Below are 14,071 nucleotides of genomic sequence, written 5' to 3' on the forward strand. Positions count from 1 at the left end.
CTATTGCATTATGCATCTGAAGCATACAGAAGTCCCTTAGGGAACACTGACAAATACACAGTGTTCCTGGGTCCAATGCATATATAGATATTAATTAATTAGTTGGAGCATGGAGTTCTACATTTCTAAATTCCAACAAGCTTGCAAGGTAATCAGGATGCATATGAACTACTGCCTTGAAACCAGATTCTGATCTATTATATCACTGTAAATTCAGTAAGGAATTCAAAGACAGGTATGTGTGATAGGATCAGATTGATAGCAAGGAAGGTAATGTAAGATATCTGCAACAGGACCTTTAGGAAGAAAGTTTTATCTGTTTCTATGGACATTAAGTCCTATACATATATAAATAAATGCAGGCATTTGCCCAAATGTCCATTAACAAATTTTTCCTGACTTCATACTACTTCTTATCCCTGGGGAAACAAATGCCCATGCTTGTGTGGACATGGCCCATGTTAGCAAAGAGGTGGAGGTTGTTGAGACCTACAAAGGAGTAAGGAAACCAGAATTTATCTTTAGTGGTTGTACTGAACCAAGAGAAGTTCTATCAGGATTTCTCTCTGTAATTTTTCAGCTTTTAAGCTTGCACTACAAGTTTCAATTCTGAAGACTGCTAACAGGAAATAATGCAGCATTGTCTTAGGTGGTCTGCAAAGAACAGAAGCAATTAGCAAGAGGTAGGGAGAACTCAGGTACGATCATCTCAGTGAATGTAATCCTGAAGCCCAAGGTTGATAATAGATTCTTTGACAACACTCAAGTTCTCTGGAGTCTCAGAGAAGGTAACTTCTCAGGCTCAGAACACATCTAACGCCATTAGCATTTCACAAATGAGGTTCGTCAAGAGACAACATAAATTAACAGCATGAACACTTATCTCAGTCTGAGCTTACTTAGGTATCTGGAAACAGAACAAACCAGATCCAGTGCTGCAATGTTGAACATTGCAGCGTCTCAATTTTAAATGGCTGGCCCCTGGAGCAGAATCTAAAACCCTGAATAAGGTGGTGAGTCTTACAACAGGGCTATCCAGCTTCTAATCACACAAGGGCTGCATGCTAGAGAGGCCACCCCTCCTCCCATGCTAAGCCTCCCTCCTTGTTGCAAATACAGTCCAGCTCTCCCCAGCTGCGTAAGCAGCACCTACCTGATGACCGCACATGCTGCAAGGGCAGCCCACCCTGCAGCATGGGCAACCTGGTTCCTTCCTGCCATGCCACTCCCAGGAGCAGGGGCAGGACCCAGGAGCCAGAAGGAAGAGCTTTGAGACCCTGGCCCTCTGCCATAAGAGGAATGGGCAGAGTGGCAGCCAGGCTGGAGGTGACAGGCCAAAAGTTAACCACACCAGTTGGGCAGCCCAGCCTTATGCTATATATGGAAAGAATAAGGCAACTCAGAATGGGATCCACAAAAACCAGAACACAGGGTAAGCTGCCCATAATAGCTAGTAGAGAAATAATGATACAAGCATACCTTAAATTCTGCTTCTTTCTGAGGTTAAGGTGCCTTACTCATTACTATTGGGAAAGGCTCCCTTCACGTAGCAGTTACAGTTCAGAACCATGTCCTAAAGTTATTTGTTTCTTTTGAGAGAGAGGAATGGCACTAGCCCTATCACTAATACAGTGGCTCTGCGATTAGAGCACTAGCCCAGGATACATGACACCTGGATTCAAGTTCGTTCTCTGCCTAAAAAGATTCAAACCCAGATTTCCTGTGTGCCAGGCAATGCCCTAAGCACCAAGTACCAGTCCTTTTGAAACAGCTGTCTCTGCATAGGAATCACTACCAGGCAGAAAGAGGGAACATTCTGTAGCTCAGTGATTAAGACACTCACTTGTGATGAGAGAGCACCTTGTTCTTGGTTTCAGCACCTGCTTCAAGAACTATTTCAGTTTTATCCAATTATTGCTTTAAAAAAAAAGCAAAACAAAACAAACAAAAAACACCTACAGAGTACTTGCATCAGGGATTGGACTAAAGGATTTGCCCTCTCCCATGGGAGTGCTCTAACCTGTATGCTGAATTAACAGCAGTCTAACTACAGTAGCACAGAGATCTGTGTAGCCTAATTTATCTTGCTGGGAAAGGTAACTTGCATGAAGCTAGTGTGGCTAGAAGGCTAGTCAGCTCAGACATCTGCATATTAAACTGCAGCATGTAGTGTAGATGTACCTTTAGTGATCCCATACAGATCGCTACAAACATTTTGGAACATCACAGAAGTAGAACTAATGCTGAACAATAGCCACTCAAATTGATACCCGAATAGTTTATTTAAAAAATATCTTACTGCTTGCTTATTTTAACTTTTTTTGTTATTGCACATTCCTTGCATCTCCTATTGATATTTGCTTCTGAGCATATATCAGTCAGGTCAGCTGTTTTAAATCAAATAATTTGTGCACTTTGTGACCTTATTTAAATCACGTGTAGCAGACTTGCCTTTTGGAGCTTGGGTCGAGTGCCAGGCTTGAAATCTTGCTGTTTTGATTGGTGGAGCCCATCAATAGGGACGGAGGGAAACTGAGAGGTCTGCAGTTGCTCCACAGCACACCTGCCAACTAACAATCCCCTTCAATTGGAGAAGGGGAGCATATACCTGAGTTACCTGGGCTACACATGGATCAAGGGAATCAAGAGAATTATCCCATGGTACGTCTCCTCTGAAAGGCACAATATGCCATAATTATTTAGGACTGTAGGCGGAGCCTGAGGAAAAATGCCACCAGTATTTGTTCTGATCCACCTCTGTGCATATATCCTGGGTGCTCATAGGATTTCCACATAATTTCATTGGGAGGCTTCATTGAGCCTTTCAGTCCTTACCATGACCTTATATCATGAACCTTTCTTAGAGTATACTTCAATTGTGGTAACATTATCATCTCACAGACTTAAGAGTGAAACAAAGTGGGGTAATTTAGTACAGGCTTCAAATAAGTAACTACTTATAAGTACAAATATTGAAGATGGGAGGAAAAACAGAAACAAGAGAAATGTTAGTCCGTGTGTAATATTGTATGCATTTTTTATTTACAGCATTCTCTATCAAATATTTCAACTGCTTTTTATACTGAAAAAAAATACAGCAGTAAAAAAATACTGGTTGATTCTTGAGTCAAATCTGGGAAGAGCCAAAACACAAATTCTATAAATCCTTCTTGTGTAAACAGGATTGTTCACTTGGAGAAAAGAGAAATTGACATGAGATTTAAATGGTTACACTTTTTACTGGCCCCAATCAAGTAATAAAAACTCAGTATTACGCAAGATTGCAAGATTATTACAAAATATAAAAAGCTAAGTACATCCGATAGCATTTACACAGCCACATATTATAAGTCCCACAAAGTTTAAACAATTGTATAATCAAAGGTCATATCTTATAGATACGACTGCAGCAATGATGACATTATGCAAGAAATTCTGCTATACTATTGCATAGAAATATGTGGGCATGCTGAAAACCAAAGTGAAAAGCCAGTTCTCTGCTATATTCCTTCCTCCACCCACAGATACAGTACAAAAATCAAACAGTAAATATCTGATTAGTTTAGTCAACAAATATAAAAAAATTACCAATTAATTTTGTTTAGTCAGCAGTGTGTGATCATGACAAGAGTTTACTAGCTCTTTATCACTATGGACCCAATTCTGAAATCAGATCTGCATGAGTTGACTCATATCCAAGCAAAGCTGCACTAACTTCAACGGGGCCTCAATATGAGAAAAAGAGCTTCATCTGCATAGCTTTAATTGCAGGGCTGGGACCTTACTTTGTATTATTTATAGGATCTCCACTTTGTCTTACTTTTCAAAATGCAAAATAAGAACTCACACTCTAATAAGGAAGGTGCAGAAAGTAAGTGTTGCTTAGTTTGGATTGTAACCCTTGGAAGAGATGCTCTGCAGTAACATAACTAGGGGTGGCTGACTGGGGAACCAGCCCTCAGCGCTGATTTTTAAGGGGCACTTGAACGTCAGTGGTGGCTATCAGCCCAACCACCACTGCTGTTGCCCAGGGCACAGTAACTGCTTGTTTATACCTCTAGTGTTCTGTAATTGCCGTTTAATGAAAACATAAAGATACAAAAAAACAAAACTAGAGAGTTCCTATCAGAGAATGACTGGGTAATCCATATTTACAGCTGTAAATCTCCTTTCTACTACTGTAAAAATGTTAGAGACCATAACAATTACAATTGTTGCTACAATTGCACCAAGAACTACAAATATGTATATCCACCCCTAAAAATGCAAACCCTTACTTGCTTAGGGTATGGTTATACATACCTTTTAGCCGCTTTAAAAAGGGATGTGGAGCCATTACTCAGGAGTGCACATCAGCTGTTACCATCTAACTTATGTCTGTATGAGGCTGTTGCAATATAAGAGAGCTATAGCACCCTAAGTTTGAACCTGAATTAGGAAAGGTTAAAGCTGGAGCAGTTTTGCTTCACTTGCATCACTACAGGATTGTGCAGATGTAACACCTTGATCATAAACACTTGTATCAATACCTTTTGATATCAATATAATTGTTAAATCCATCTACAGCTTTAGGCTCTAATCCTGAGCTGACTTAAAGAGCTGTTTAATTTATGTCATTTTAACGGAGAACAATGTTTAAGTACAGGCTGCAAATTAGTAGAGCATGAGGATGAAGGGCTGTAAAATAACAAAGGGTGAAATCCTAGCCTAGTGACTGTCAGTGAAAATCACCCAAAAAAGGGTAATGATCCTTAAACTACATTAAATTAAATATATTAACAAAAATGTTGACTTGTGATCTTTAACATATATTGTATAGGCTAATTTCATTTTTCTTCTCATAGTTTTAGGTTAAAATGAGAGACTAATCTGCTTTGCAGTTTGTGAGATTAAATGAGACAACATTTATTATTCCCTGAGAATATGTGAAATATATTCATCGGTACATAACAACCACATTTACTTTTTATTCTCCTTGCCTACTTTGTAGTAATATTTTTTGTTGATTTTCTAGGCACTCTTTCAATTTATCTTCAGTCAAAGTTAGTCGCTGTTCCAGGATTGAAATAGTCTGCATGAAGAGGACAGTTCTTTTAAATACATTATTCACACAGTGCCAAAAAGGTGCACAACACTGCGCACAAAAATAATAGCTTTTAAAGAACAATGAAAAATACTAGGAAAGCCATACTGGTTACAGGTTTTTTGCTATTTAAAACTAAAATGAAAACATACATTGCCTTTCTAGCTAAGAAAACTGTCAAAAGGTTTATACTGCCACTACAAACTTGACATTTTACTGGAATATACTGTAAGCTCCATGCTTTGTATGTTTAATTATCCAGACATGTATACGTATTTTAATACAATAAAATTCATTAACAGAATCCTCAGCAAGGTGGTTCCAACTAAAACACTGCTGAGGCACTGAGAAGAGCCTTTAAAAAAAGTACCAATTAGAATACAGTTACTGAAAGGAAATACTGAGTATTTTCAATTAAGAGAGAGTCATAAGTCATTGGCAAAGGCTGGTGTTTACCCTGTGATCCATGGACATCTAAAGCTACACCAAATGTCCAGACTCCTCCTTAATACCTAACACTGAAGCATTAAGGTTTGAAAATGGCTAAGGTACCAAAAGAGGAGATGCACTTCTCTTAGCCATTCTTCCATTATCTATTTTGTATAACCCCTGCTAATGCATGATTGTTTAAAGCTGGAGTCCAACAGAGTCAGGAAGCAGTGGTTCTGGTAAATCTATATTAGAACTTACTAATAAAAATCCCAAGTGTTCCATGTAAATTATTACAATCATCTTCAAAGTTTTAAAATGCTAGTGGCAGTTGCATAAAAGGAAATAACTCCTTAATGTCTTTAAAGTTGACTTTACTAGTCATATAACCCATATTTAATGAGTGATATATTAATAATAATAAATAGTAATAATAATAATATTAAATAATATAACAATAGTATTAAATACTATTAATATGTAAAATATTTAAGAATTCAGGGGACATCTGACTATATGACCATCCATAAAGTAAACTCCCATATTTTAATATCTTAGGTTATGAGAATGGTGTTGCCATATTCCTCACCTACTTATGAGCTCACTCAATACTCACCAGAGTCAAAACATCCAGTTGCTCCACTATATGCTCCAAAGCATTACCCACAGCTGGGGAGATGCCAGTTTGCTTGTCTGTACTACACACAGCTGATTCATTCTCATCCTCCAGCTTCCTTCTTGAGCTAGTTGGAGAGAATGAGGCTGGAGGATACTGGGAATCTTCACTGTTCACATCATCCTTGAACGTGGAAATGCTATTTGAAGATCCAGCTGTCCTTGTCTTCATTTAATTGAAATCACAGGGAAAGGAAAGCACAAAGTTCCATTTTTTTATGCTTTAAAAATTGATTTGCACACCCATAATTAAATACAAAAGGTTTCAGCTTTGCTTCATGTACAAGGTTCAATTTTATACCACATCAGATCACTCTCATCAAGAAGAGTTGTGACTGTGACATGAGGATGTTAAAGATCACAGTGTGTGAGAAATCCTCACAGATTACTTCAGTACAAACCACTATACTGCAGGTACTTGTGATTAAGGCATTGGATGTTTTGCTACTGGGCACTAAATTAAAGCAAAAGTAAGATCATACTAGAGTAGATATTTTTCCCTAAAAAACAGGCTATAGTTGAGGTAGAAATGAATTCAAGCAAGTCCTATGACCTGTATTATACAAACCAGAGTAGATGATCACAAATGGTTCCTCCTGGCTTTATACTAAACTCTTTCTCTAATAAATACAGACAGCTATCTCATAGAACAGAAAAAGCTCTAAGCAATTTTAGGTATTTATTCAGCTATACTTTTCTAAGACGCAGATTTTTTTCCAAGAGCATGAGAAGGAAAAGGGTGACTAGGTACACACAACCCGAAGTCAATGCAAAGATAAAAGTTATCAAGCAACTCTCATATATGAGCATTGTTGAAAGACCACAGTAACAGATGCAGTTCCTTTCATTTTCCTTTAGTTCTGTGTTGGCTTGCTATATAGTCGCATCCATCAGTTTTACATGTCTCTGTCAAAGTAATATGGGTAACATTCTTTAAAGGTTTCAATAACATCTTTCCACAAAACAGAGCAACCGTATTAGTCACTTTTTAAAATTTAAAGTAGGCCTTGTAGTTTACAAAGCAACAACAGAACAGATAGGAAGATATATTTGAACCATTCCACTAAAGGATCTTTAAGTTTGCTGAAACTCTCTTAGAAAAAAACACTTATTTACAGAAAGAAAGAATTCTGAAATCTTATCCATGGTCTTCAAATATTTATAATTTTAAACTAAATTGATTTCCAAAATTAGAGAACTGTAAAATTCATCCAAATGCATATAAACATTCTTCTCACTCCAAAATAACATTCTAGAAATTAATTTAAAGGATGGGAAATTGGGTTCTAAAACAAAGTTAGGGGGCTGCCTGACTAAAAAGTTAGTGCCTGGCTAACAATTTAGGCAAATAAATCAACCTGAAGAACAGTAAAGCCTAGCTCCCAATGGAACCAATGTGAGTCTTTATTCTTCCATATGAGCTATGTCATACCAGTACAAAGATATTTAGGTGTTTAAACACAGATTTGATCAGCCAGATGTGAGGCAACCAAGCCCTAATATTTGCTTCTTGAAAAATAATCTATTTTTAAAAATTACTGACCAATCGTTGGAATAATCCAACAAAGAATTTAGTCAGAATTGAGGCACCTTAAACTAGTCAATTAGGGGGGAAATGACACTTAGCTACCACTTACCACTGGGGTTGCACAAAGACAGTTGATGGAAGACCAAAAAAGGAAGAAAAAAAATGAATCAAGGGGAGTGTGAGAGCATTCTTGAGGCAAGTGCTAGAAGGGAGAAAAAAGTAAAACAATAATGATAGGGGTAAAAGACTTCAAACATGCTGTAGGTCAAGTTTAGTCTGAGCAGATGGGAGAGAGCAGTCCATTGGGAGCCAAAGTAATTGAGAAAAACAGAAAAACAGGAAACTTGCAATGCCCTGTATGCCCTTGGAATGGAACATGAGGGGAGGCAGGGTATATGTCTGTTATGCGAGTAATGCTAGGAAAAAGTCTCCCAGCATGAATGCTTTAAGTACATGCATATGGACAGGTATTTAAGAGAAACCAAAGGTCTCCAGCTTCCTGGGTAAATGCTGTAACCACTGCACAGAGTAGGTACCTACAAGCATTCCTTGAATGAACAATGAAATCAGACATCACTCTTCTCTTAAAACACAAACGGTGGGAGATAGGGTGATGATGCCATTGAGACAGAACAGGCATCACCACCAGCACCTCAGTCTAGACCCTTGACTATTAAGGTTAAAACTCGTGCAAATTCCTACAAGTAAATATTTAGAAACATAATAAAGTGTAAAATAGATGCACAGAACAATATTTTCAAAATAATAAAGTTGCTGGCAAGCACTACCAAATAATTCGTACCATTTACAGGTATTGGATGTTAAAAATATATTGTGACTTTAGATTGGAGATCTCAAAAATAAAAAGTTAGTTAACAGCTATCTATTCTTCCTTCTCCCTTTTCCTTCATAATCTCTTAACTTCCTCTTGTTCCAGGGCTAACTATAAACACTAGATGGCAGCTATGAATGAAGCAAATTTACCACCATTTGAGGAATGTTACAGGTCTGCAGTCATCTCTGGTCATTTGATAACTGTGAGGCATGCTTCTGTGACATCAAATTCAAAGTACTCCAATTAGTTTTATTTTGGGAAGAAGCTGTTCTTCAGCTTGCAACCATAAAAGAATGAAGTGGCTCGATATTTGTTAAGGGCAGTGTATTTCCCATTTCTTTGTTCCTTGCATCAGTTGCCTCTTTGGGCATGAACCAATTTAAAGCTTTAATACCTCACTGTCATATGGGTCCCCACGTACCTTCATGCATTTTTAGATATATACATGTGACTGCTGCTGCTTGAGAATCGCTATGTTTGCATCTCCTTGCTACATCTCTGAATATTTGGAATACCCTTACTTTAAACCCTGTGAAGGGCCTCAGAGTCACTGATATATTTCTAGCTTTTTATGGCCCTGAGAGGTAGAGTTAATGAAGCATTCCTGTATACATGCTAACCCACAAAATGGAAATGTTCTTCAACACTAAGAACATTGAGCACAGACACACATACGTCAGTAGGAACATATTTCTCACAGAATGAACGCTCCCTCTCTGATCTCACTATACCCATGCTCAAGGGAAATATAACAAATACCTTTCAAAGGTGAACTCGGGAACAAAAATACATAAGCTGCCTGGACACTAAGGAACAATGGCTGAATATGTATGTTGATTATTTGATACACTTCAGTCTACCCGATTCCTGAATTTCTTTCTACACACATGTATTAATGACCCCCCACCCTAATTTTGATAGGTCTTAATGTCCCAGTAATAAGCTTCTATACTTCTGTAAACTGTTTGTGTGATACTCCTGAAAATTTTCCTCCCCATGTCAAATTTCACCTCTAATCTATGCTCTGAACATTCAGAGTATATAGAAACATTCAGGGAGGTTAGGGGGAGTTAGATGGACTTAAAAATGGCCACCCAATGTAAAGTAAGTTGGGATGGGAGGGAATAGCAGGAGGAGGCCTTGGTAGGTATGGGGGGTGGAAACTGGAGGGGCAAGCAGGCTTGGGAGGGGTCGGGGGAGCAGGCAGGGTCTGTAGGGGAATCTGGGGTCTGTAAGGGTTTGGCAGGATCAGGGGGCCTCACAAGCTCCATGGGGCAACTTGAGGGGTGATGGGAGTCTCTCTCCTCCCCCCCCCCCCGCACCCCAGGACTTGGGGCTATTTTTAGGCCCCTGATCTCTCCCAGCACCAGAAGAACCATCCCCTCCACCCCAACTTAGTTTCTTCGCTCCCAGCACTGACAAATGCTGGTAAAACTGGCAGAGAGTGGTTTGTGGGATGCCGGGGGGGGGGGGGGGGGGTTGAAGGGCTTGGGAAGGGGCATTGGCTGACCTTTGGAGGAGGGCTGTCCATCTGGGGGTGGGGGGAGGGGCCATGGGCTAAAAACAGGCCAGTGCTAGGGAGAAGGTAGGAAAAATACAGCCCCTGGGCTGGGGCTAGCAACTGGGCTTTCCCAGACCTGGGGCTGTGCTGCAAGCTGTACAAAAGTTCAGGACAGTTAGATCAGTCTAAAAATGCCCAACCTGATCTACGTTAGACTACTTTGAAGGCTTAAGTTGGAACACAGATCCCTAGTTAGGTTAATCTAAGCATAAGGGCCGCACCTGGGCAAACTAAGTTAGATCAGGTGGCCATTTTTAATATGATCTAACCTCTCTAAACATCTGTATGCATCCTCACTGTGCTTGCTTCCCTCTTCAGACCTGATTAAGAATGTCTTGCATTTGAAAGCTTGTCTAACTTTATTCTAGCCATGCAGTCAGTCCCATAAGAGATAGCAGCCCTAAAAAATCCTTGCCTTCAAACCTAATTAAGAGGGAGAACATTAAAGTTCATGATTTTAGTGCCAAATGAGCTGCTTTTGTACAACCAAAACAAATTATTTTCTATTACCAATAGTTTGTAAAATGAGAAAGGGATTCTTATATTTAACACATGCAGGAAATCCTAGGAGAATATTTTTTCGGTAATATTTTTAGATGCAATTTAATTTTCTTGCTGTTTGGGCTGTTCAGTTTGTTAGGTGATAAAAACAAAAGACTGGTTAATGTGGTTAAAACATATAAGGACTGTTGCTTTTTCTTAATCCTTACTAATTTGTAAAATTAACCTTTTTGTGAAAAATTGTCAAATAATTTGTATAGTAAAATAATTTAACATTAACAGTGTTAATCTTCAGAAAACAGATAACCAATACTTAAATATATACATGGCATATTTGGGGAGGTGGGACAAAAATAATTTTTGCATTATTATATATTTAAAATTTAAGTTTAAGCCTATCCTTAGCCCACAAATCAAGATTAATGCTTCATAGTTACTATTAAGTGTACAAGTTGCATATTTAACTGTGTGCAAATTGAATGTAAATCAGAACATTTCAATCTAAACTTTCAATGATTCTTTATTGATGTTTGTAGGAGCTGGGGTGATTTTTTAGCCATTATAGTACAAAAAATGTGAGAGGCAAGGATTTGCGTGGGAGATATCTTTTATTGGACCAACTGTATAATTGGGTGGGATACAGACAAGCTTTCAGGTATGAAGACATGTCCTTCAGTCTGTTAAAAATTAGAGCCAACACCAATTGAAAACACCAATGAAAAAAGCAGTCACCCTGAGAAAAAAAAAACAAATTAGTACTCCTTCCCTTCCCAAAGTATTTTTCTAGTGTGACTGCATGATCCTTCAATATCTAATATAGTGATTCTCAACTCATAGGGCATGTCTACACAAGACACGTTAATGAGCATTAGCTTAACTTAATGTGCATTACAGGCGCACAGCTACACATGCACAGCCTTAATGAGTATTAAAAATGGCAAAATTAGGCTAATCGCACTGTAACAGTGGGCCAAGCCAGGTTTGCCGGTTCTAGCAAGGGAGAGGCCTCAGAGGCACTACAAGCCACCAGTGGAGAGCCACCAGAGGCCCAGGAGATAGACAGTGCTTACCTCCAGGTGCACAGCTAATGACAATGGAGCAGCAAGTGAAACTACCACAGCAGTTTATCAGCACCCGCTCCGTGCGGGTTAGGTAGTGCATCATGAGTGACATCATGCCCCTGTGACCCGGCACAAGCAGAAAAGGAGAAGTAGAGCTGCACGGAAGGGGGGAGCCGAGCTCTGCCAAGGAAAAGCCCCTGGAGGCTCCAGACTCAGAGGGGAGCAGAGCTGTCTCCACAGCCCAGAGGGGTCTTCAACCAGCCCCCGATACTGAACCACACTGCAAGACACACCCTGTGGACCAAGCATGTGAGTTGGTAGACGTAGGAGTGAGGAGACCCCAGGCGTGGCAGAACCCAGCCATTTTGTTTTTTTCTTTAAGAGTTAATTGTCTTTTGCTAAGAGTCTGGCACTCATAAAGAGGCGTGGACTTAAAGACCCCAAATTGAAGGTATGCTCAAGAATTGACTGAGCAAGGGAAATAGATAATGTTTGCTTTTCTTTATTCTGTTACTTGACTATCAGAGGAATGGAAGGACCTCACAACTTAATCATGGCCTGGTTAGCCTGGGAGACACTGGTGTTAATTAATTGGTGCTGTGACTCGGACAAAGACATGAACTTTGTTGATTTGCATAAATATATGAATTGATTTAGTTTTCCAGAAGGCAGATCAGTAGGGCTATGCGAAGCTTCAGTTGCCGATTCAATTTGGAGGAGATTCGGCCCAATTCAGCAGCTGAATCTCCAAATTCGAATCTAATCAGGAGACCCATTAATCTCTCCAAATCAATTTGGAAGCCTCCAAATCATTTTGGAGAGATTCAATGATTCAGCCATAGACACAGCTTTATATGTTTTTTCTACATACCTTGAGGTACCAGGAACGACTTGTGAACACTGAGATGGTGGGGCAGATGGAGCATCCCACAGGAGCACGGGGGGGCCCCTGCATGCTTGGCAACTGATGACTCCTGAGTTTGGGGGGCACCTGGGGTGCCCCCTCGGCTGATCGCTGAGCCAAGGGGCGCCGGGGGGGGGGGGGTCCCCATGTGCTTGGCAACAGACCGGAAGTGCTTCCAGTCCATCACCAAGCATGCGTGCCCCCGCCGCCTGGCACTCCTGTGGGCACTCCATCCACCCTACCATCTCAGTGTTCACGAGCCACACCTAGTACCTTGAAGAATGTAGAAAAACATATAAAAGCTGTGTTTATGGCTGAATCGCTGATTCTCCAAATCAGAATCGAATCTTCAGATTCAGATATGCTGAAATGAATTGGGACAGTGATCTGAATCAGAGAATTGAATCACTGTTCCCTGAATCAGGCCAAATCCAAATTGAATACTGCCCGCTTCGCACACCCCTAAAGATTAGAGCCCTACAGCATATATAAACATGGCCTTGAGCACTTACCACTTAAGTCTGCCTGAAGTACAGGAATCATCAGAATTCAGGAGCACATCCTTAGAATCCAATCTTGTTAGCCCAGCAGCAGAGCTCCCATCACTGTCAAGATCTTGGCAAGTGTGTGGATGGGGTGTAGGGGAAGAGGAACCCCAAGAGTCTCTACAATGTGTGCACACAAAGGTACCCATAACATCATAGGACCCTCCCCTTACTATTTCAAATCAAGGCATGGCAGGAAAGTTGGGGGAGGTACCCCATGTGCAGACCATGTTGGCACCTTCCCATTACAGGTATGACCTCACACTCACCTAAATCTGATACCTGCAGATGCAGGTATCAAATTTGGCGCAATTAGTTAAAGCGCATTAACTAAGGCGTGATTAGTTAAAGCACATTGACTTTAGTACAGGTCTGCCCAGCCAGAAGGGGGGCACATGGCAGGACTGCAGGGACTTGGCACTAACTTTGGTGCTAAGTCCCTGCACATATAGACACTGGACAAAAAAATTGATGATTGTGCATTAAATTTAACTGTTCTTAAATGCATGTGTAGATATGCTCATGGTATCCAAAACTACCTGACCTATTGTGGTCTTTCTGAGTTCTTTGCAACAGAAGAATTACTCTTTATTTTTCCATGGTCAAAAAACACAAGTGAAAACTAAGTTCGCATTTTCCAGGGGGGTGCCTGGAATCTAAAAACGTTGAAAACTTCTGATATAGTATATCAGCAGGTAAGGGAAGCAGTAAAGAATGCTTTGAAGCTTAATGCACTGACACCTCTGATCAATTCAGTGTGTACTGCTTCCTCGGGATAAGGACATGCCTATATGGAGCAAGACAGCACCATGCAGAGATTGTCCACATTAGCTTCAGAACTGTAAGCACTTTATTAATGTTACACAGTGCATAGGCTAAGGTAACATTTTCTCTGGATAACTGCATATAGACAAATCCTTAAAATCTTATTTTAATTTGCTACTCATGT

General features: G+C 39.9%; 1 protein-coding gene across 7 annotated transcripts in view; it reads right to left on the minus strand.

The window, feature by feature from the left end:
* Positions 1 to 14,071, minus strand: part of POC1B (POC1 centriolar protein B) — a 392,982-nt gene that overhangs the window by 300,184 nt on the left and 78,727 nt on the right. For 3 of the 7 annotated variants that reach the window (XR_009461639.1, XR_009461637.1, XR_009461638.1), the window contains exon 11: positions 6,129 to 6,353. The exons of 3 other annotated variants lie outside the window; for them this stretch is intronic. Coding sequence is in view for 1 of the 4 variants with exons in the window: in XM_059726154.1 (XP_059582137.1) it covers positions 4,967 to 5,071; positions 6,129 to 6,353 (330 nt within the window). In the remaining 3 variants the exon portion in view is untranslated. Of the gene's footprint in view, positions 1 to 3,012; positions 5,072 to 6,128; positions 6,354 to 14,071 lie in introns of those variants that run through there. One more of the 7 variants, XM_059726154.1, reaches the window with a different exon arrangement.

This window comes from Alligator mississippiensis, chromosome 4 (assembly GCF_030867095.1).
Source record: "Alligator mississippiensis isolate rAllMis1 chromosome 4, rAllMis1, whole genome shotgun sequence".
In the NCBI taxonomy this organism is placed as follows: Eukaryota; Metazoa; Chordata; order Crocodylia; family Alligatoridae; genus Alligator; species Alligator mississippiensis.